The sequence below is a fragment of the Nilaparvata lugens genome, chromosome X (assembly GCF_014356525.2).
Source record: "Nilaparvata lugens isolate BPH chromosome X, ASM1435652v1, whole genome shotgun sequence".
NCBI classification, from domain to species: domain Eukaryota; kingdom Metazoa; phylum Arthropoda; class Insecta; order Hemiptera; family Delphacidae; genus Nilaparvata; species Nilaparvata lugens.
Window position 1 is genome coordinate 23,388,096 of NC_052518.1, and position 25,236 is coordinate 23,413,331.

General features: G+C 33.9%; 1 protein-coding gene across 3 annotated transcripts in view; it reads left to right on the top strand.

The window, feature by feature from the left end:
• The window catches only part of LOC111051558 (neuropilin and tolloid-like protein 2), a 98,149-nt gene that overhangs the window by 65,351 nt on the left and 7,562 nt on the right, over positions 1-25,236 (top strand). For all 3 annotated transcript variants that reach the window (XM_022338090.2, XM_022338091.2, XM_039443031.1), the window contains 9 exons: positions 4,661-4,789; positions 7,735-7,995; positions 9,752-9,915; positions 11,149-11,261; positions 12,275-12,414; positions 13,079-13,188; positions 14,333-14,464; positions 21,125-21,255; positions 23,004-23,184. In XM_022338090.2, the coding sequence (XP_022193782.1) occupies positions 4,661-4,789; positions 7,735-7,995; positions 9,752-9,915; positions 11,149-11,261; positions 12,275-12,414; positions 13,079-13,188; positions 14,333-14,464; positions 21,125-21,255; positions 23,004-23,184 (1,361 nt within the window). The remainder of the gene's footprint in view (positions 1-4,660; positions 4,790-7,734; positions 7,996-9,751; positions 9,916-11,148; positions 11,262-12,274; positions 12,415-13,078; positions 13,189-14,332; positions 14,465-21,124; positions 21,256-23,003; positions 23,185-25,236) is intronic.

A 25,236-nucleotide genomic window follows, 5' to 3' on the forward strand; every position in this document is an offset into this window, starting at 1 on the left:
CACATAGAAAATACATATTTTGAAATTTGATTGATTTATATGAATTATGAAGTATTAACTCATATTCTATTTCCCCGCAATGAATCGTTTCACATTTTCCATCCAAAATGTGGAGATTATTCCATCAAAATGTTTATTTGGTCACTAACGATATAGTAATAGAATCAAGAACTACTATCATTATTATCGTTACTATCATTACCTCAAGAACTAGTTATATTATTATCATACTTGAAGTAAACCAGCATTGATTACTTAAGCAAGCATAAATCGAACCAAGGATGATCTTCGTAATACACAAACTGTTTCAAGGAAGTTATGATGAAATGACCTATCCCAAATTTATAATCATTTTTTGCAGAATATGACGCTTACCCTAGGCTTATCCGTTGGTAATGATTGGATGAGAGATGAATGGACCTACATTTACGGTTATGGCAATGGCTTGGTTCCAAATCACTTGGTTCCAATCGAAAATGATACATATTACACATAACTGTCTGTTATAAGAGCTGTTCTTTCTCAAAAACCCTTCTAACAGGAGAACTGATAGCACGATGCTTACCGTACCTTGCATCTGAGTGATTGGACGACGGCTCTGCCAGCGACGACAATCTGTCACTACTGATATGATGAGTACGAAGAAAAATCATATGAATAATGTTTGTCGTGTATCTTCACAAATATAAAACGGCAGTCGAGGGTGAAACAAAATTAGAAATCTACAAGTGGAGATAGAAATCTAGAATTGACTAAATTTAGAGATCTATACAAGTTCTATAGATAAGTATATCTCTTATCTATACAATTATAGATCTTACAAGAGATCTATACAAATTTAGATGTATACAATTGGTATCCGTAGAGATCAAAGATTGGAATCTAGAGATCTACAATTGAAATAAAATACAGATCTGCATTGGAATTTAGAATTCTAAGGCTCTATTCACACTGTATAGTGCAACTCAAATCGTACGACACCAGTCTTACGGATATTTTAAATTGTATAATTATGAACTTGTTTCTATCGAACGTTGTCAATGTTATTGAATGGGGAATTTTACTCTTTCTCGAACAAATTTGAACGTGTTCTCGTTCATATTCACGCTATTTTACTAAATCCTAAACTCATTTTATTGAAGATACATGATAGGTACTCAAGTTTCAAAAGCTTCTTGGCGACCAGTCGCCAAGAAACTTAGTCTCGAGTATTCAATAAGTAATAAGTGAATCTGGAGTGCACGAAGGGCTAAAAATCCAATAAGGGATTGTCAAATCAGTTGAGTTTAAGATTATGATTGAGGTTAAGGAGAAGCTTTTTTAAGGTTGAAGTTCTCTTAGGAAAAGGTTAGAGGACAGGTTTCAGCTATCAGAATTATTCAATCAGTATCAATCAGAATTATTCAATAAGTTCAAGATTTTGAAATAGGAATTTTGTCATTGTAATTGACAAAATGCCACTTTGAGTCGACTTGCGTCGAGCGAGAGTGAGTACTGCTCAAGATTAAAATCTAGAGATCCTGAATACTTGGAAAGGAATTTCCCTAGATAAAAGAGATATACCCCCCCCCTTCAATTAAGTACTTCCTTTTTCGTTTGCATCAATGAAATAAAACAATTTTCATTGTCTGGAAAAAGTAATTGAAAGTCCTCTCCATCTTTTGTTCGACTGTAGCCGGAGTTGATATCTCATTTTGAAGACAATATGGAAGAAATAATGGAATGGCAGTGAGGCAATAATATGCCATAAGTTCAAATTGAATGCAGAAGCGACGTCTATTCACAATAACAATTCCACTTACTTGGGTTGAGAATGAATTGATGTCAAATACAGTTGAAGTGGATCTGCTTCGAATGTCAGAATGCTAATAAAGCATTTCGGAAGCATCGCGTCACGTATCAAGGGGTTCCGTACTTCAAACCACAATTTTACCATATTAATATACCTTTATAGCTATTTCCTATATACTCCCTGTGGCACATAATATATACAGTTGGAGAATGTTGTGTTTTCGCAATATTCAATATTGTGTATTGCTCATCTGTGAATTCAATGTGGCCCCATTGTTCCAAGTTCTCTCTATATAATGGAAGATTGTGCATGTGTATTGACTGTGATGTGAAAGATTCACTCCTTTTGATAAGGGTGAATGCTTCAAGTTTATCTACCAATGAAATCGGAACAGTTGAATTCATAAATGAGTGACCAGTAATACGAAATGAGTAACAAGTGGGAACATTTTCGGTAGACCATGATTTCTTTCTAGGTACTACTACCAAGATAGAGTTTTGAAATCAGCAGTCTGAAATTTCGTTTTAAATATAATAGTCCAGTCAACGAAAGATTATAGAGGGAAAAGTTAGGAACACAATTTTCAACTTCACAGCTCTTTTAAGGATAGTAAGAGGATTAAAATATAAAAAGTCCTCACCCCTACCCCCTGTGCTAAAGGGTTGGGGGAGGTTTTAAAGAACTATTTTTTCATTTTTCGCATATATCTCGGAAACTATGCATATCATGAACATTTGTATTCTGTGTAAGATTGAAGCTTACTAAATTACCAACAGGTTTGTTCTTTACATTTTTTCCATATCTCTTATAGTTTCTGAGATATCCGCTCTTGAAAGTGAGATAATTTTTGGATAAAACACTTCTGCCTCCATTTTTTCCATCTTTTCGGCCTTATAATTTTCGAACGATTGATGAAAAAAAGTCCGTGCTGGTTATGAGATGATAGAACATTAAATTATCTTCAATTTGATGTATATTTTCACTATTTCACGCATTTCCCTACTACTGTTGCAACAGTTTTAGTGTATATAATACATAATATACATTTAATGTATAATTCGACTATTTCACGCATTCCCATACCACTGTTGTAGCAGTTTTAGTTTTGAGTGTCTTTGTTTGGTAGGAAGTTTAGAAACAACCCCTGTATTTAGTTCCGCAGACGTTCCAATAGGTACTCAATATGAATGTTCATACTGAAGCACACTGCCAATTTATAATGACAAAATAGTGTGATATTCGAAGAAAGTCACTTGTTGCAAATCTTGAGATTTGATAATCAAAACTAATACTGCTGCAACAGTCGTATGGGAATGCGTGAAATAGTCGAATTATACATTAAATGAAAGATTATTCAATGCTTCACAATCTCGTAATTAGTACATTCTTGTTACATCAATTGTTGGAAAGTTATAATACTTGAAAGAGCGAATAAGTGGAGGAAAAACTGGGTTTTCGAAAATGCATCACTTTACAACATAAATATCTTGAAAAGTATAGGATTTATCGGGAACAAAACAAAACAAAACTTGTAGGAAATTGATTAAGCAAAATTCCCTTGTGCTAGATACAGAGTGGCCCAAAAACCTCGTATTTTCGGCTCATTTTCCAGTTTTCAGCAATTTCTGCCAAATCTCGTGATCGGAGAGAAACATGTGCTCCCACATTATTTTTAGATCATAAAATTCTGAATAAAATGAGATCATTCGAAACTCTCTATCTCCAATGATTACTGAGTTATGATTTTTCAAAAATGAGTGAAATTTGAAGGAAAAATAAATTTTGATGAATTTTAGTTTTTGATCAACAATATTTTCCTATTGTTAACATTTAGATGTATATTTCAAAATCCCTCTGGGCGTATTTTTGTGCTCTGCAATCTGAGATTAAGGAGAGCGCTCTATCTCAAATAGATTTCCAGGTACACCTGACAACAATGTTCCTTGTATTGTGGAAAACACCTAATTTTCAGCTTTAACCATCATCACCAACTACATTGTCCTCAAATTTATATTTCGCACAATGACATAAGTTCATGAGATCATGTTCTATGAGAATCACCCGCTAGATGCACTTCATTTCAGTATTTCCTAGTGGAGAGGCGCGCTTAAGGACACCTCAAGGATCAAAATTTCAAACACTCATAACTTTTGACAAAATGCTCAGATTTCATCGTACTACGCTTCATTCTTCTCGGCTCGTCAAGGCGGTCCAAAATCATGCATCATGAGTCAAATTCGGTCGAAAAATGAAAAATTATTTGTTGAGTGTACTTAAGCCCATATTCCAATACACAAAAAATGGCCGATTTCTATAACAAAACGTTTCATAACAATAATAAAAATATCTGAAGTACTTTTCTAAAGCAAAGCTTTGGGAACTGCAAGGACAACAAAATGGAGATTTTTGAATGAAAACAAATTCTATGATGAAAATTATACGAATTGGGCCCACATTGAACTGATTGTGCTTAACGTATTTTATGGCTCTAACATTTCTCTTGAGAAATTCATGATAGAGAATGAATGTTGAATCCTATAAAACTCGTTTGGTCTAGTGGATATAGTGTTTACGTAGCAGCCTAGAGGTACCATGTTCAAACCTGAATATAGACAAACGTTTTTAACCAGGTCAATCCCGTGTTAACGGATGTTTACGTTAAACTCTCGGTCCCGGCTGATATATAACAGTCGTGACGGTTTAAATTACATAAGCAGGTTTGATGAAACTTCCGTTAGATACGCTCCACTAATAAACCCATGCGAATATTTAAACTCGTTTCTAATTTGTGAAATAGTTTATAGTTTCAACATTTATATCAACAAACATTCAGTTTTGAATCTAATCAAACACCATATTATTTTCCAGGGGAAGAAATGGTGCTAAACCCGGCCTGTACCAGTTTCCAAATTGGCGATCCAGAAAAAAATGAGTTTTATTCTCCCAACTATCCTGGTCTATACCCTAATCATACCGACTGTATAAAAATAATCACTGGTGAGTTAATTATATTATATAATATATATATTTTGTAATTTTTTAAGTTTGTAATTTATTTTAAATATACATTCAACATTTTTTATCGTGAGTCTCGAATAAATCTAAATAGAATTCAACCAAAACTGTGTGTGTGTGAACTAGTGAATCAAATTTCAAATTATGTGAAATGGTGTTAGATAATAATATGGAGTTGGATGTTGAATGATGTAACACTTCACTTATTGGCTGGTGTAGTTTTTTTCATGGTTAAAAAAGCAAACAATGATATAAACAGTTGGATTATATAATTACTAATCAGTATACAACAGAATTATTCTCATCTGGAAGTGATCCAACCATTTTATAAAAAACGTCAAGTCATTCATGATTAATAGACAATTTCAGTTAAAAAATGGAAAATTCAGTTTAAAAATGGAGGCCTCTTTACGAGATATCTAAGAGAAAATCTCCCAGGGAAAACTTTTTATGGGAAAATTTTATTGTCATCTTTACCTAAAAACTTGGGGTCTTTTCACAGCTGTATACAGTATGGAGGAACAATAAAATCTCGAAACAGACGAAGCTACGAATTTTCAATTCAAATGTAAAGTCTGTCCTCCTCTACGGTTGCGAGACATGGAAGGTAACAGCTGAAATCCGTAAAAGATTCCAAGTCTTCATCAATCGGTGTCTGCGAAAGATTGAGTGCCTTGCGTGTGGTGGTCAGATATGATTTCAAATGAAGAGCTCATTACAGGCACAATACAGGACAGATGCCCATAGACATTGAGATCAGGAAGAGGAAATGGAGGTGGATAGGTCATACTTTGAGGAAGAGAGATGGAGAAATAGAAAAGGATGCTTTGCAGTGGAATCCTCAGGGGAGAAGAAAAAAAGGAAGGCCAAGGATTTAATGGAGGCGAACAGTGGAGAAGAGCTTGGCAAGGTGGGAAAGACATGGCGAGAGATGAGAAGGATGGCAGATGATAGAGAGGGATGGCGGCTATTCGTGGATGCTCTATCACAGAAAAGAAACAGAATGGAAACTGTCCATCAAACGCCTATCCAACCAATGCTTTTCACATGGCACAAATACTAGACACGTCACGTGACCTTGGGAAGTTCCAATCCTGGTCTTCTGATTGGCTCGCGGCAGTGAACGAGATCAATTGATCCGGATCAGTAAAGTGATCTGAACCTCCCATCAATACTATTACAATGCAGTGCTTCCTAACAAGATGGCGGATTTTTGCGCCAGGGTACTAGACGAGTTTCCATACTATATGTATACTGTGGCTCTATGCTCCAACTGGAGTTACAGGAATTAAGTCAAGTAAGTCAAGTTTCCTAAAAATAATTTTTGTTTGTTTTGACTTGAATAAGACCGTGATGGTATTATGCCGGTACACGATTTGCGGGATACTCGATTATAGCAGAACTTAATCACCATGAGTCAATTTTTCTTATTAAATGCTTCCGATCATCCGATTCTTGGGCCGAAAGTAGTTTTGGAATCCAAATTTTCTAAATTAAAATCGAATGATTATTAGAGAGATCACACCAACAACTTATCTATGACAAAACATGATCATCAAGAATTTTTGGTAGGATGTTTTTCATGATTCAATTCTGAAGTCAAGAGTGGCGTCTTCATCAAAACTTCTACGCTATTTATAAATGAACTTATCATCATGGTTAATTTTTTTCAAAAATGTTTCTGACGATTTGGTTCTCGAGCTGAGTGATGGTTTTTTGAACAATGTGAATAGGAATCAAATGATCCTATAAATGAGTTTACAAAAAATTACAATTAAATTGCTTATATAAAGCAAAAGCTGATCACCATGAAAAAATTCTCCAATAGTGAGACTCACATTATGATGTTGACACCTGATTAACATTAGTTTGCTTTCTTTGTCCGTCATAAGAAAAAGCAGATACCTTGATACTTCTCCAACTCTGCACCGTTGCTAAATCGTTATTAAACCATGATACAACTTACAGGATATTTTATCGCAATCATAAAATTTCATTATTTAACAACGATGAGATATATTTTATTGGTGAATATAACTCATTTAAGATGAATTTTAATAAATTTACAACTAATATTGTGTCAGATATAGTCTACCGGAATGACTTGAATCACAGCTATGTACTATAGAAGGCGGTGAAAATAAAAACCTGGCAGGACTCTGCTATGTTGTCATCTCCACTGGCTCTATAACATAGTAAGATATGGATGAATATAAGATTATCCTATGAATTGAACACAATATTTGATGGGAAACAATGATTACCTAGTACAATTTCTCATTTGGTAGAGAGTTACTGGAAAGGATATTCTGAGTATTCTTTCCAAAGAACGGACATTGATATGTTCAAAGCTTCGCCAATTTATGTTTATACAAAACAAAGGAAATTGTAGATTGAATTTTTTCTTTTCATCTACAGTTCAATAATTATTATTTCAGAATATATTAAATTCATCTAAAACTGTATTGTAAGCTATTAAATATATGAGTGTATAAGCAACTATAAATTGTAATCTACATGAATAAAGCATTCAATCAATCAATAGAATGTTTCTAAATCCAAATAAACATCAAATGATCCTATAAATCTCTATCACCCCATGATTCAATATTGCTCAGTATATTGTTCAATGTTTCTGATGATTTGATTGTGTAGCTAGATTTTGATCGAACGTTTCAAGGTACACTCAACCAATCCTTACGATCACCGATGAACATCAATAATAATGATTTTATTAATTTATTGATCACACTCATTTATTATTTTTTTTATTGATTTAATGTTACACAATTTTGTCTTATGGCAACATTTACTCAATATTTATGGCAATATCTCTTATTAAGTAAGATTAATCATTATGGCAATATCATTTATTTGATCTCAAATGTAAATTCTTCCGTTAAATGTTTGTTGTTTTAATTTTGAAGCCGAAAGTGGTAACCTGCTACGTCTAGACTTCAGAGACTCATTCAATGTTGAGCCATCTGAGGACTGCAGGTTCGACTACCTGGAGGTGAGGGATGGGGCTCACGGCTACTCGACCAGGATTGGTCTGTTCTGCGGACATGACTTCCCTCCAGTGCTCACATCCAGTGACAGATACCTGTGGCTCAGGTTTCATTCCGATGAGACGATTGAGTACACGGGCTTCAAAGCAGTGTATTCACAAATACCCAAGCCAACAGGATGTAAGTCCATTTTACTTTATCACCAAAACACATGAACAAAAACTTTCAATGTTCCTTTGGATTCTTCCACAGCTTTTAAACTATCAAATACACAGACGAGGTCTGACACCTGATTATTGAGTAATCAGGCATGTGTTCATAAGAGGAGCCTCCAGTATATCCACAGTATTCAAATGTCAACATTATTTTGTAACCTGTTTTATTTTTTGGAGAGAAAAGAATTCCAATTCCACTGTATAAGGCATCCAAAAAACGCCATACGATTGAATGAATTGGTGATTTTGTCAGGTGATAAGGGCATTCACAATTTTCGACTTGAGTCGAAATATTTGTATAGTATTTAATAACTCATCGTTGAATCAACGTAATACAGTGGAAAAATTAACTTGTAAGATAAGCTCTAGCTATTTTTGTTATATTTCATTTAATTTTTTCAACCATGGCTGTAATCAACGTATGGCTTTAGTTTGACTGTTCACAGTCCCATGTCAGTAAATAACAGTTCAGCTATTCAGAGCAAAATATTTAATAAGTTACTATAGCAAAATGGCTCCTCTATCGAGCCATACAAACATAATTTACACTACATTATAATATAAATCAATCTGATAAGTACAGAATCTTACTTTTACAACAGTACTTACAGCGTATATACGGTAAGTATACTTCAGCGTAGAAGCATTAATTTACTCCTTGTACGCGGAAGTTGGGCCCAATGCTTTGAAACGTGTACTGTAATAGTTTGTAGAGCTGAAATTCGATGCTTATCATCGACAAACAGTTCAAGCTTGTATGAAAACGTTGAAAGTATGAAAGTAACAGTCGATAGTCAATGATCTTTTTTGCGTATTCTTGAAGTCAAGCTATGATGTCAGCAGAATCAGGATACTCAATTTATATGATAACTGTTTTTTTCATCTAATTGTTTCACATAATATTATATTGTTCGTTTCCCATCACAATTATAACCAGGATTTAGATTTTAAATTGAGTAGCAAGTGATTGTTGGTAGAACTAAGCGATGTGTCGAGAATTCAAGCTGATTAAAAAAATCAATGCATTAATGAATTAATCATTCAAATATTCACCAACTTAAACATTCAAGTTATCTATTTCATATTGAATAGGGTCATATTACATTGAGTAGGACGCGTGAGGCCAATCGAATTTCCCGCTCTACCTTAAATCACTGGATTTCTTTCTATGTGGCACAGTAGAAAATAAGGTGTTCAAACGTAATTAAACCTCGTAACCTAGGCATTTTTGCGAATGACATTCAAGCCGTGGGTAGATAAATCTCATCGAAAGTTATGATATTGTACTATCTAATCATATTAATCAGTATCTAGTCACACTATTCAGTAGTGATTATGCTTGGGATTTTAATGATGCTGCAGGTCATCAATTTGAACAGTATTAACATATTTTTCATTCATATTCCAATAAAATTGGACTTTAAGCTTCAAGATTTCCTAAAATGTGTAGAACGATTTAATGATTTAACTTTGTAGAACAGGAATTGATTTTGTAAGAATTTTCTAAAGCACCCAGTATTATATGAATAATCTTTATGTTTGATATATTTTTCCATACAGTAATTCTAATCAATGGTGATCTATTTCAACCTGTGTTTGTGTTAAAACTCATTATGTAATGTATTACAGTTTCATTGTTTGCTTGATTTATTTTGTACTGTTTGTGAATGATATCCTTTTCTCAATGAATGAATTGAAAGTATTATCTGTTTGCATTTCAGTACCTGGCGAACACCCGGAATTAGGTATCTGTCGCATTGAGACAGAAGGATATGAGGGCTTTGTTAATAGGAGCGATATTGATCCAGAGAGGGTGAGGACATCGTTGATGTATGGAGTGCCATTGGACTGCATGTGGGTGATTCGTGTTCAAGAGGGTTGGAGGGTATGTGCTCCAAAATATTTCCTTTAACCTATATTTCTTGTTATCTGATACATAGGTATATTCAGCAAACATATCGTATCAAAAATCATTGTTTCTTCTTTCTTACTCTACACATGTATTAGTGCATAAATACATTGTCAGCATAGTCATGAATTAGCCAGCATAAATAACGAAATCTAATCCAACAATATTCTTTACAGCACTCAATTAAATTTACTGGACTTTGAAATTGTAGTGATTTTTAGTGGACCGTTCGACTAATTACTTCGCTATGAGTCAAATCGAATAATTTGTTGGCAATTGGATAAAAACAGTTTTATTCTTGTCACATCCACATTTATTACACTTTTAAATAGAACTGCAGTTTCGTGTTGAAACCAACATATCTCGAGCAGTAGTGAATGCAGTCCTGTGTAAAGGTCTAATAAACGTGGATGTGACAGAAATAAAACTGTGGTTTTTCAATAATGGAAAAAATCCACAATATCATTCCTCATTCAACAAATTGATTGATAATTTATATAACACAGGCACAGTGTTGAAGCAACAACGTCACCAATTACAACAGTAATATAGCATCACAATACAATAATTCATGTGCACAGTATGAGCATACAAATGTACGTTGTGAAAGTGTCTCTGGTCTTTCTCTCTCTCACTTACGCACTCTCTCAGAACACTGTATCCTTGTTCAACAGGTGTTAAGCGTGTAGCCTACTTACGCCTTGAATTCTGTAGATCCGTTTCTACCGCATCCATTTTACGATTAATTTATTTGTATTCCTTGATAAATCCTACAACTGATTCAAGGAGTCTTATTGATGTTGCGCGAGCGTAGAAGGAATAAAACAAGGTGATTGGATTATTGATTTCAACTCCAATTAGTAAATTTTAGTAAATTGGTTGCAGTTCTGTTAAGCGACCACAGGAAGGAATAAAACAATATATATTATTCAAGTTCATATTATTTAATCCTTGGTCTGATCAGATAATTCAATTTTCATTATTTTGCAACATACAAAATCATTACGTGTGAGGTTTACATTATACATTCATACATATACAAAATTATTTATTCCACATTCCAAGTATTGTATTCATAAATGTAAGCATTCTTTTTGAAAAAATTCAGTCATCAATTCATCTTCAATTTTCATGCATTGATAGTGTTGATCTCCAGTTATTGAATTAGTAAAAATCTTGATAAGATGCATTTCTGTTTGAATGTTTCAGATACAACTTCATTTTTCCACGTTCTCGCTGGAAAGGCCGAATGATTGTGACTCAAATTTCATAGACATATTCTCTGAGAAAACCGACCTGCCTTCTAGATTATACAACTTTTGGTAATTTATTGCACATTTGAAATTTGCACAACATCTTCTTTTATACTGATTTCAAGTTCCCGAAAATGTGTTGTGATACTGGCTTACAAATATTGCTTAACCTCATGTACGCAAGCATCGCTTTACACATGCATACTGGCGTAAAGCAATCATAGGAGCCAGCGAATCTTTGCATGTGAATAAGCATCAATTTTATTTTGCTGAAATAGTCAGAAAGCCTATCAAACTTTGAATATTTCGAAGGTGGTTTGACGGTGGGTGTGATTGGGGATCCTACTCAAATTGAAAATACTACTTTACTATGACTTCAAAAACCTGGTCCGCCATCTTGAAACCGCCATTTTGAATGTAAATAGGAAGGTTGTCATGCATGATTAGCAGGATACATGATTTTGATACGGAATTTCAAGACAAAATGAATGGCGGAAACCGCACATTGATATCTCAAACCGTATTGAAGATACTCACATTATTAATTAATACCATGCAAATCTGAAATGAAATAAATATCTTCGAAACGGTTTCAGATATCAATGTGCGGTTTCCGCCATTCATTTTGTCTTGAAATTCCGTATCGAAATCATGTATCCTGCTAATCATGCATGACAACCTTCCTATTTACATTCAAAATGGCGGTTCCAAGATGGCGGACCAGGTTTTTGAAGTCATAGTAAAGTAGTAGTATTTTCAATTTGAGTAGGATCCCCAATCACACCCACCGTCAAACTGCATTTGTGTATGAGATATTAAGCCGTTCTCGGACATTTCATCCACTCTGTATGCACACCATAGACAAGTTTTACCTCGATCAATATTCACCATTCAATGTTTATCTAGTGTGTACTCATAATAAATAATATCAGCTACCCAATTCACAATACTCAAATTTTCATGAAAGAGGCACTACCTGGACCATTATTAATTTCATCCCAAACTTTTCTGCATTTCAATTTTTTTTCTCGTGAGGAAATATTGTTAAGATTTGTGATTGGTTTGAAATTTGCTCGTCTTAGTGGATCCATCGCAGAGTTAGTACAAAGTCCTGGCAATGTCCTCCATCTTCGCTTCATGGCTGAAGCCAAAGCAGTGAATTCTTCATTCGAAGCACTATTCACTGCATTCAGACTCAAGGACAAGGATAAAGGAGAAACATGTAAGTAAAGGGAAAAACAAATGTATAAAAAGAAAATTTTCAGATCATAATTTCACTAATAATCCTCTATTTTCCTGATTTCCTCATTTCCTATTTAGACCTGATTTCCTTTTACTACTTATAGATACGTATCTTCAAGCAGTTAATAATATTATACACATATTTACTGTTGATATTATCTTTTTTCTTTTAGGCTACTTTTAATATGAATAAAATATGAATCTCAGTACCCTTTTAAATTATTCTGTCACTAATTTAAAAGGGTACCTACTAAGATTTATATGTTTATTTAAACTGTTGATATCCTGATGAATCTATATGTGTAAAGTGGTTGCCGTACTTCAAGATGTATGAAGTTTCAATTGAAATGAAAAAGTTAAATTAAATGGAATGAATGAATATAGTATTGTCAAATTAACACATTACTAGATAGAAGAAGATTCACACATTACTATATCCATTTCACACTTCAAATATTCTACTATCGACTATTAATTCTATTCAAATTATAGATTTGTAGATCAGTCGACGAAATGTAACAAATATGACTTTCTTTCTAGTAGGTAGTGAAGAATTTAATGAGTTGAATACGGTTGAATTATTTGAATCTATTATTCCTTCTATGATCATGAAATATTTTTCATTGAAAATGTGTTGCTTGCAGCATGTAGGGAAGGAGAGTATGATTGTGAGGACGCCACTTGCATCATGAGTGACTTGAAGTGCAATGGCAGAATTAATTGCAGGTTCAAGTGGGACGAGGATGACTGTTTGGTATGAACATTCTTCTACAATTACTATTTTACTTCAAATAAAAATTACGATTTTGCATATTCTGTGCTAGGAATATCTTCGCAATTACTTGAACGAATTATAATAATGAATTATCAACGAATTAAAATAATCAGACAAAGCGTAACTGAGAATCTAGTTTGACAAAAAATGTTTGTGCTCTTCGCAACTATTGGTTATTAGCCTGCAGGCTCACTTCGCTTGCCTTATCTGTCTGGGCACCTGACTGAATCTTTCAGAAATGAAACTAGTAGACTCGCTTCGCTAGCCTGAATTTTTCATTTCAGCTTGTTTCCTCCCTTCAAAAAGTCGAAAGAGTCTTCCAGTCTTGATTAAATCACCAGTTGATTTTAATTATGTAGCGCAGAGGGCAAAAATATAATTTTTCTTCAGAATGAATAAATAATATTCAGTAATAATTTTCAAATTAGAGACTTGATTAAGATATGATAATTATTGTATTCCAGTCTAGTTCCTTGAAGTTTGAGAGAGGAATGATATATAGAGCTTACAAAACATTCATATCTAAACCTCTCAAGTATGAATTCACTTGAGAATTGTTGACAAACGCTTTGGAAACTCAATGAAAAACTGGAGGAAAAAACCCTCTGATTTAGCACCGTCATTACCTAAGCTGAATATGTGTATCGAGTTTACACTTTCAAGTTTTGCTGTTCCCAAAAACTTACTCAAAACACCAAAAATATGAGAGTATCTATAAGATAAAAATGCCAATTTTGAGCATATCTATGACGAAGTATTGAATTCCTCTCATCATAAACTTTCTAAACCTTAGGTTAACCTCTGTACCAAATTTGACGTCTGACGAGTGACGAGATTTTGATCGTATGTTTGGCGTGAGATCGTATGAAAAATAAGAAAAATATCCATTTATGATTAGAGCTTTTGTAATTATTTTTTTGGAGTGGCAAAGGGCCATTTGCACAGTGAAAGCTTATACTGAATTGAATCAACAGGTAGATCATTCTCAAAATAAACTATATTATAACAAATAAAACTTATCATAGATCTGATCCAGTCTAAACTAAGATTCCGTTCAAACTAGCACTGTGCAAACAGCCCAAGAGTTTATCGTTGAATTAATATTTATTCCATTTTTTTGCAGACAAAGACTGGTGCTTTGACAGATCACATGATAATCATCCTCACAATATTCTTCCTGATTTTGACAGGAATGTGCTGTACCTTCTTATTCAACTGTTTCAGAAAATTAGTGCGGGATCACCGTATAATACAGGTATGTAATTTATCTCGTAATTGAAATTGAACAATGAATAAATCAATATAGTAACAAAATGATAACTGAATATTCAATTCAATTCAATTCAATTTATTTTTTATTCACGTATCATACAATTTTAACAACACAATTACAATTATAAAATGAATATTAGAACCCACATAGACTATACGTCCGTGTGTGGGAACAGTTCTTAAGATTAGTTGTGTTCAATAAAAAATATTGGTCTATAAGTATAAGATACATACGGTAAATGAAATAAAAATAGATTATATTTAATATATTTTTAGGATTAATTATATAAAAAAAATCAATTTGAATTTGAGAAGGAAGAAAAGATAGATCCATTGGAAGAAAATTAGACAATCGGCTTGTAATAATACCTATTTTTATAATTTATTAATAATTATTATTTTCATCACACCAGAACAGCCGGAATCGCTTTTAGCAAAATGTATTTGGTAAGAAAAACAGATTAAAATTTGAATTTCAAACATAAGGTGATTTGATTAAATTCTCTGCATCCTGCCATCCAACATACATTAACCATTCAGAAATTCTGTGCTTTAACACTACAGTGACTCGGCCCGCCTCAGCCTCAACTATTTCTGGAGGAAGGTTTCTATACAGCCATTGCGAAATGTAAAATGAATTGTGCCTTTGCAAACTGATACTAATAGTAGGATTAAATAAACGTGACATTGATTGGTTTCTGGTTAGATGACTGTGTTGAATCTCTCTGAAAAAAGTGTCCTTATTATTGAAAATGTAAATTACTAAAGTTTTTATGAAAATCTGCCTAACATTCATTACTGGAAATATATTGAATAGTAGATTGGTGGGAAAACGCTGGTTTTTTTGTAATATGGTTTTAATTATCAACCTCTGGGCGACCGACAGAGGCTCCAAGACCGCCAATGACGCACCTCCCCACGCCAGAATGCCATTATGCAGCAAAGACTGCACATACGCAAAGTACACTGTCCTGCAGCGATCCACAGTAAGCACTTGGCCCAGCCGTGAGAAGGCATAGATTAATTTTCTCAAACGGTTCTTCAGCCCTTGTACATGAGGAACCCAGCTTAATTTACTATCCAGGATGACTCCTAAATATTTATAATGAGCAACCCGTTCAATTATGCCACAGCCGCAGGCCTCCAACTGAGGATCGTCACAGATTTGCATCCTTAACACATAGCGATCACAGTCAATATCTTGTCGACCAATAAATGGAAGATGTTTGGTTTTTTCAATATTAACTGTAAGAGAGTTATGGTCAAACCAATTTCTAATTTTGGCAAGGTCATGGGATGCGTGCTTGTATGCCTCACCCCACGTGCAGCCCTCAGATACCACAGCCGTATCATCCGCAAACAAGAACAGTTTCCCTTTAATTTTCAATTTTCTTATGTTATTAATATAAATCAAGAACAATAGAGGGCCCAATGTACTGCCCTGGACTACTCCGTACTCTATTGGTAATAGTTTGCTAAGAGATCCATTGATTGAGACAATTTGTGAGCGGTTCCCTAGATAACTAGTGAACCACTTCAATTCTCTATTTCTCACTCCTATTGTTTCTAGTTTTTTGTAAAGCTTTGTCCTATCAATCGCATCAAAAGCTTTTGCTATATCTAAAAATGTAATCAAAACCTTCTTCTTATTTCCTAATTTTGTAGCTATCTCTTTGGTTAGGTCAAACAAAGCATCTGAGGTGCTTTTGTTGGTAATGAATCCATATTGTTCGTCTGCAATAATATTTTCCCTAACAAGGTATCTTGTGAGCTGAACTTTAACACATTTTTCTATTATTTTACTAACAACTGTAAGAAGAGAGATTGGCCTATAATTGCTTATTATTAACAGGACTTTGGTCCTGCTTTGTAGATAGGGATAATTTTTGCTGTTTTTAATGATGTTGGAAATTTTCCTGTATTGGTACTCAGGTTTATGATGTGCATTAAGGGTTGTTGTAATTCATTAAAGTTATTTTTAATCATTTTAGTAGGTATACTATCTAACCCGGGTGATGAGTTTCCCCTAATACTGTTTATAACACCATAAAGTTCTTCTGGACTGATCGGCTGTAGGTTGAATACAGACTGAGTAGCATGATCAGCATCATCCACCTCGGCAGGTCCTACTGGGTTCAGAGCCTCCGTCAGTTGTTTTCCCACAGAAGAGAAATATTCGTTTTTAAAAGAATCGCTTAAAGTTTCGAGCGCTGTGGCAGCCGAATCACAAGTTTTGTGCCCAAAAGCCCCGACTGGAAATACCTCCTTGCCAACTGGACGCCCTGAAATCTCATTGACGATTTTCCAGAATTTTCTTGGATCGCCAGCTGCGGAATCTATCTTCTTTTTATAAAAGTTATTTTTAGCATTTTTTATTAAAGAGTGGAGCGAGTTCCTATACCTAATATATCTTTGTTTTAGATCGAGATTAAAAGGGTGGGCCCGAACTTTTTTGCTAAGTTTATCGCGCATTCTAATAGATATTACTAATCCTGACGTAATCCATGGTTTTATCTTTTTATTCTTTAAAGTTATCGGGGTACTGCTTGAATTAGACTCTAAAGTTGTTCTCAAGATACTGAGAAATGAATCTGTAGCTTTGTCAACATCATTTGTATTTAAAACTTCATCCCAGCACTGAAATTGCAAACAATGTTTAACTCTGCTCCAACATACTTTTGAATGAAATTGATTACTATTGTTATTGTTATTGTTATTATTATTATTATTACAATTACTACTACCGGTATTATGAATTATGTTTAAGCAGATAGGATAGTGATCGGTTATTTCGGATTTTAAGATAAAAGATGATAATTTTGTTCTGTTGGGTATTTTTGCAAAAATATGATCAATACAAGTATTACTATCAGGCCGGGTTACTTTATCAATACATGAAATTAAGCCGTTTGCATACATCACCTCCATGTAGCCATCTAATTGCATATTTGGGGTTGGATTAAGTATGTCACAGTTAATATCGCCAATCACTGCCGAAAGGCCAGCGTTATCAAAGTTCTTGCCACAAAAATCATTCAAGGCATTTGTGAACAGCAACTGATTAGAATTTGGACTGCGATAAATAGCTAGGAGATTGCAAGGCAGACCAAACCAGTCGAAAACAAGATTCAGGCAGGTGGCAACCCCTCCCAGACACAGCTCAGTACACGAAACAGACAGGGCACTATCAATGTAGATAACAATACCATCATTATTATTGATACTATTGAATGATCTAAACACATTGAAACCATCGATGTGTATTAAATCAGTATCGTAATTAAGCCATGCTTCAGTTAGAATAATGCAGTTGAATTTTACTTTGAGATCTTCAATCAATACTAAGAATTCGTCGAAATTGCGATTATAGCTCCGGATATTCTGGTGGATAATTTTGAACGATTGAGTATTATCTATCTTATCTTCCTGGCTAGCCTGATAAAAACTACCTGTATCTTCACAGTATAAGCACTCTACTAACTGGTAATCAAAAATTAGATTCTGTTCAATCATAAAAATCAATTCGAATGTATCCGCTTTCGGAAAGCTGCTAAAAAATATAAATAGAATTATAAGAGGCCTATAGCTTTGTTGATGATTAAAAAGTTTTCATTAATTTGTAAGTTCGACTTTAGATTGAAAGGAAAGAGTATCAATGCAAAGACAAGTTCTCTCCTTGATTAAGAAAGAAAAAAAAGAAAGGAAAAAAGTATGAGATCTATCAAGAGGTGCGCTATTGATGTATCAAGTTTCAAGACAAGAATTTACTAAGTTAGAAGCAAAACAATATACACTGAAAAAAAAAATAAATGTGGGTATTTTCCAATTTGAAGTTTTTTTTATAGATCTAAGCAATAAGATATCATACTTTCAGATAGTGATAGCCAATTCAAGTTGTTTTCATAGATTAAATTATTCGCTCACAACTAAAGTTTGTATGGTCGCCTACTTGAGTAGAACAATTTGAAAGACTGAAACATTTTTGCAATATGTTTCACTTTGATCTCTCCTTCAAAATTGTAAATGAACAAGATAAAATAAAATATACATGTTAATAATCATTTCAACAACCAAATCTGAATATCATTTAAAACTGATTAATGAATATTAAAAACGAGTATGCAATGAATCTTTCTTGGATTTCCACTTCATTAAACTAATTGAGGGTTTCGGAAAAACATTTCATGATATAATATATGACATAAATAAAATAAGAATTAAGTTACCTCTGTTAGTATGCTTCTAAATTAAAACAAAAAAGTCTTCAACTTGAAGTTATTTAACGTTCTTAAACTCAAATAATAATTCAACTTGTCCTTAATCAACTATATTCATGAATCAAAATAAAATCTAGTATTATTGATTTTGTATTATCATTCAATACCACAATTATAAAAATAATACCCACCAATATCAGTAATATGTAAAAAAGAAGAATATTCTCAGTGTAACTCAGATTCAAAATCTGATGATTACCGTATGCTATTTAAATTAAAACTAGCAGTCCCATCGCTCAAATACCCGGCGATTACTATATAAAACAAGTATGAATAGCATTGTACCTATTGACTAAATTTAAACGGTTCCAAATACTTGGGAATTATTAATACTATTGAAGAAGTATTAATATCAAATGTATATAGGCCTACTTGTATTTTATTATTATTATCAGTCTCCTATGCACAGTGGGTGAAGATAATTATTAAAAACTCACAGTTTGATCGATTTCGATACTTAAGAGCCTGATCCTGAAGCCATCGCCTTCGTGTTTGGTGTAGCCGCTACATCATCACTTGTCGCATCGGGAGCAGCGGGGTGTGACTCGGTATCGGCAGCCATCAATTGTTGCTGATTTTTGTCCAATAATTGTTGAAAGAACTCCACATGCTTTACTCGTTGTGGGTTCGTGGTCGGCGTCCGCTTGACCAGCACTCGTCCGTCGGCGACCCATGCAGCCGCCAGTTTGCCGCTCTTCACTTGACGCCTCGCCTCAAAGTAAATAGCGTTGTTATTCTCAGTGAGAGTCTAGCAAGTTCCCCAAGTATTTGAAAAATATTCTCACCTCGCGATCTCGGCACACCAGCAATAATAATGTTATTTTTCCTGGTTTGCTGTTGTAGGTCTGACACCTCACACTTTAACAAATTAAGTTGAGTATTTAAACGTTCGTTTTCAGTTCTAAGGTATTTTACTTGCAAAGTATTTTGCTCACACTCTTTTCTCACACCCTCGAACTGTGACTTGAGTGATCCTAAGTATTTGACAACACTTGCAATGTCCTCTTGCATTTTTTTAAGAGCGAGTTCTGACGAGTCACTGCGCTCGTTAAACTCCTCGCGAAAAGAAGCAATTGCCTCAAGCACTGACTTTTCACTGTTACTAGTGGGTACACAGACACTGTTAGCCGAGTTAGGAAGTTTCATACATGAATCGCACTTCATATTTTTACGCGTGTTCACTTTATTTTTGACGTCGCCCGAAACACATTGAGCATGAATGTTGACCGAGCATTCGCTACACTTTATAATGTCTTTCACTAACATTTCTCTCCCGCATTTTCCGCAATCATCACCCACTATGAATAAATTTGTGAGAAACAGAACTGAAAATAATAAATTGAGGTTATAGATTGGAGCTATTGGCTATTGTTAGGTCGACACAATTATTTCCGAAAGCGGATTCAACCGGTCTAGTCTCGTTTAAGCAGGAGCTTCAGCAAACGATCCGATCCCATCGACTGACTGATAAGAACTGAATACGATATACAAAGAACTGATATACAAAGAAAGTGAAAAGTATTAGAATTCTGTAATATTTGAGAAAGGTTATCAGTTGGTATGATTAAGTAATCGTCTAATTCAAACCTAAAAGTTGTGTAATTTTCGCGAAACTTTATGTCACATTCCATCACAGGTTTACAGATAATTTTGATGTTATTGTTTAATTCTGTGAATAATCTATGTAACTCCAATATATACATGCTAGTACAGTGAATAAATGAACCAACCAATCAATCAATCCTCATGATTGGGTCAATTTTACTGACCATGATCGATAATTCATTACGTTCTTGTCTCCTTGTATATAATAAAAAGAGATTAGCAAAAAGAAGAAATTAATTCCGAAGTAAGTGCATTTTACCTTACGCTAACAAACATTGAGCCCAAAGTTGAATCAACGTATCAACAACTGATTAATGTGCGGAATAGCATTTCATATTTTCATATTCATATTTTCAGTTCAAAGTTGGAGGTACACACTGAAAGAAGAAAAATTAATGCTATGTTTAAAAATGAATGTGTAACTGCTATTTCAAATTATCCATCCTTCATCTCTCAACACTGTACTTTGAATATACTTTTGGGTTTACCACCTTATGAGGTGGTTACCACCTCATATTCGTCATGATTTTTCATACTATTGCAAATTATCAGTGTATTCGTTTGAAAAAAAATCATGGTCAAAAAGCCATGTTGGCCAATAGACGGTAATCATTATTACTTAGTCTTAAATAACAGTAATGACATAATACACAAATTAAAAATATAACAATTTTTTAAAGTATTCTGAATAATAGGTATACTACTATATTTTTCTCAAGTTATGTGAAAATCTGAAAAATTATTTCTCTATGATGGACTAGGCTCAATTGAGAGAATCAAGAGAGAGTCACCTAGAGCAACTGGGTAGAAAAACACCAGCAGGAGCAGTTATCACGCCGCTGGCTACAGTCCTTTCCAACAGTGCTAATTCAGAGAGCCCTGCAAATATCAGGTAATTTATTTTCATTCTTTTTGGGGTCAAATGTTGGCAGCCACATATTTTCACGTTGTTCTCCTTTTGAAAGAATACGTTAACTGGGTGGTACATGTAAAACAAGCTAAAATGAATAGTTTTAATTAAAACAATCTCTTGGATTTCTACAGGAATGCTTAGAAACTGAAGTGCTAAATAGGAAATTTATAAATAAGTCAACAGAAAATCTGAACAAAGCAAGCAGTGCTAGACGAGATTCGGATTATATTTCATTAAAATAGATTTTCTAGATCCCAGCTGCTCGTTCCAAAATATTGAAAAAGTTTATTGTTGCTTTTATTATCATGTGAATTTTCCATACTTCATTTGATAAATAGTTCAGAAATTATCCTATTTAGGGAATACGGATCTTGCGAGTAATTCTGTCACTCCAATAATATGATAAAATATATAAAAAACAAGTAATAAAATTAGTTTTGTATTCTGTTTTTTAACTCAATTATTAGGAATTCGTCACATTATTGGAAACATCAGTATAATGACGCGAAATAATAAGATATGAACTCTCACTCACATATACGGCATTTACAATAAAATAAATCTAGCTTTAAAATGACGTTCATTCAGACTAAACATAGTATTGACCATCCGAATTTTGACACCTTGCTAAAACAAGGTTGAATGATGAGTCTCTTCTTTCAACATATGCCGATTTCTTGTAGTTATTGTTGAAGTGGATATCATTGTCATATTAATAGAATATTATGTTCTTCAGGGAGGTGGAATTGAATTGAATGATTGCCTTTATTAAGGACGGAGTTAGAACTCTAGGTCCTCTCTGCCACTTCTCCGTGGAGGTGGAGGTAGTGAGAGAGATTGAGGTTGAGATAGATTTACCTTCAAGTAACTCAAATACAGGGTGACACAGAATAACGGGAACTTTTAACGATTTTCTGTTAGTGGAGCTATATCAAATCAAACGTTTTCATAACTTGACCAATAACTGTGGTTGAATCATAACAGACAATTCATGAAATTAACAATATCCCAGCTGAAATTTTGCAGCAATCGTTCAAGAATCTCAACACAGATTTCAATAGTGTATATTCGTTCAGGAGGAATCCATCTTAAAGAAGTAATTGTCAAAAAGTGATAGATGTTATTAATACTTCTCAAATGGCAAGTCTTGAACTTTACATTAGTTTGAATAAAATCATTTTTGCCCTTCCCACTAATGTTTTATGGCGTTTTTAAAAGTTCCCGTTATTCTGTGTCACTCTGTACTTATTGAATTATGGTCGCGCATATGGTGAGAAGGTTGAGCTAGCGGCTTACCTTATACCATGCTGGCGCTCATAACACAAAATGTTCTTGTGTTACATTGAGCTACTTCTATCTCGACCTCTACCTCCTTACTAAGCAAAGTAAAGATTGTCCAGGATGTGAACATGGAGTGAAATACGGTAACTAATAAAGTGAGATCAACAACTATTCCTCATTGACTCTTCAGCCATCCAACCATCACTCTTATAGTCCTTTTTGTTCATAACATAGGCTCCCTCAATAGAGTTTGAAGCACCACCCGGAAAACACCAAAATAGAGGATTCTGAGCCAACAAATTTTCAATCAATCAATAATTTATTTTCAAAACATACATGAAAACGTCAAAACTAAAACTAACTTGAAGCTAAAGAGAAAAAGCTATTTTATTTAGCATATTTATTACGCCTATATTTGATAATGTATCATCTACTATATTTTTCAGATCAGTATCGCCGCCACGGTTGCGAAATACAGTGTCACCTCAAAGTGTAAAGGCAACAGCCGCACGAGGTGACTGCTATGTACCCGTTTCAGCCGGAGATCTCTTGCCAATTGTGGTCAAGCAACAGTCCAACTGTTCTTCAAGTTTGGCCAGGGACGAAGCCAATGCTGCCATATTCAAGGTAACAAACACTTATGCTACTTATCAACTTGGTTGAAGCAGAAATAAGGGGCCATATGAATAAAAACTGAGCATATGCTCATGAGCATGAGCATAGACCATAAGGTTTTGCTCATGAACATTAGGTAGAAGCATGAGCAAATGAGCATTTGCTCATTTTTATATGAATAAGCTTTACCTTATACTCTGACATTATGCTCCTGAACTCTGGAGCAAATGCTCACGTATTTTGAAGATTTTTTATCAGCTGATTCGCCTTTGTGGCCTTACTTTTTTTATAGCTCACGTAAGCGCTAAATAATATGCAAGATAGACACCGCTTGTGTTTGGTCGTCTGCTCTGTTCTCTATCTATGAATTGAGTTGTAGGTTAGTTGAGTTCTGAATTTTGAAATAATAGCGTGAAAAAATGTCATCTCTATAATAATCTTCAGCATAATCTTTATAATCTCAATAGATAGCCTTCCTATAATCGTCTACACTCTCGTCTTCATGACTATTTCCTATTCTGTGATGGCTATCTACATATAAGTATATCCGATATGTATCTTTTGTATTTATTCTTTTGTAGGAATAATGGTGATATATATCATGGTTGAATCTAAAAAGAGTTTTATAGTTCTCAACTATTGGTTGTGATCGTATCTGGTATAGTTTCCTCTTCCTCACACGAATTAGTTGAGCCATTTTACTATGAGTAAATGGTGAAAAGCTGCTCTAGACTAGACTCACCTTTTTTGAAGCATTTGCTTCAAAAGTTGAGCAAATGCTCCAGTTTATTCATACAATTTTGAGTAGAGGCAAATGCTGGAACTATTTTTTTGATGAGCATGAGCAAAAGGTTTTGCTCACGTTTATTCATAGACATTTTAGAAGTATACGCAAATGCTCAACTTTATTCATATGGCCCAAGGACTAGTCAAAATTATAAAATCAATTACTACACTTGAAACCGTATGCTCAGTATAGCAGTTCAAACGGCAATAGATCAGCAGAAAGTTGGAATGTCAGACATTATAATGAATGCTACCTTAGCTTGATTTAATTCTGTTCGCCTAATAGAATAGAATAGAATAGAATAGAATTTATTGGTCATTCAATATTCACAAGAAATACATTGACTTTGTCAGATTACATTTTGAAATCAAAATTCATACATAAAAATTTAATACATAAATTCATAAATCACTATTACTACAGAAACTGCACCCAGTTAATCAAAAAGAAATCATTCACAGTATACAAACATTCATTAATCAACACATATTTTATTTTATTTTTAAATTGTGCATATGTGAGTAACTTAAACTTGTCAGGTGTGGAGTTGTATAGCTTTATTGATATGAAATGCCAGTTTCTCTGCGATTTGGTATGGCTGTATTGAGGAATTCTAAGTCTATGTCTATTTCGTGTATTTAAGTTATGGTGATTATTATTTGAGTCATATTTTTCCAAATTTTTTTGTACATAACAAAGAATATTAAAAACATACAGTGATGGCAATGTCAGTAAGCCTAGTTCAATAAAATGCGGTTTACAATGAGCATTGAGAGGCAAATTACAAATGATCCTAATAGCTTTTTTTTGAAGGACAAAGACTGAATTAGCTCTTACACTATTAGCCCAAAGCATTATTCCGTAAGATAGGAGACTTTGTATGTGTGCGTAATATATGTTCATCAGCACAGGCCTATCAACCGTTACAGATAGTCTACGAAGCATATAAAGGCCTTCAGCAAGTTTACTAGACAAGAAATCAATGTGTGCCTCCCATGATAGACAAGAATCAACCATAACACCAAGAAACTTGATAGGCGTCGTGTCCTTCTCCTTTCTAAAATTAAAAATTATATCAGAGGTTTTATCCTTATTAAGAGACAGATTATTAGCTGCACACCAGTCCTTTAGAATACAATAACTGTGATTCCGTTCTCTTTCAAGATCATCTTTGGATGGACAATTTATTTTCAAACCTAAGTCATCAGCAAATAGGTAACCGTCCAGACAGTTCCTATCAATATTAATTGGTAAATCATTTATATAAATATTGAAGA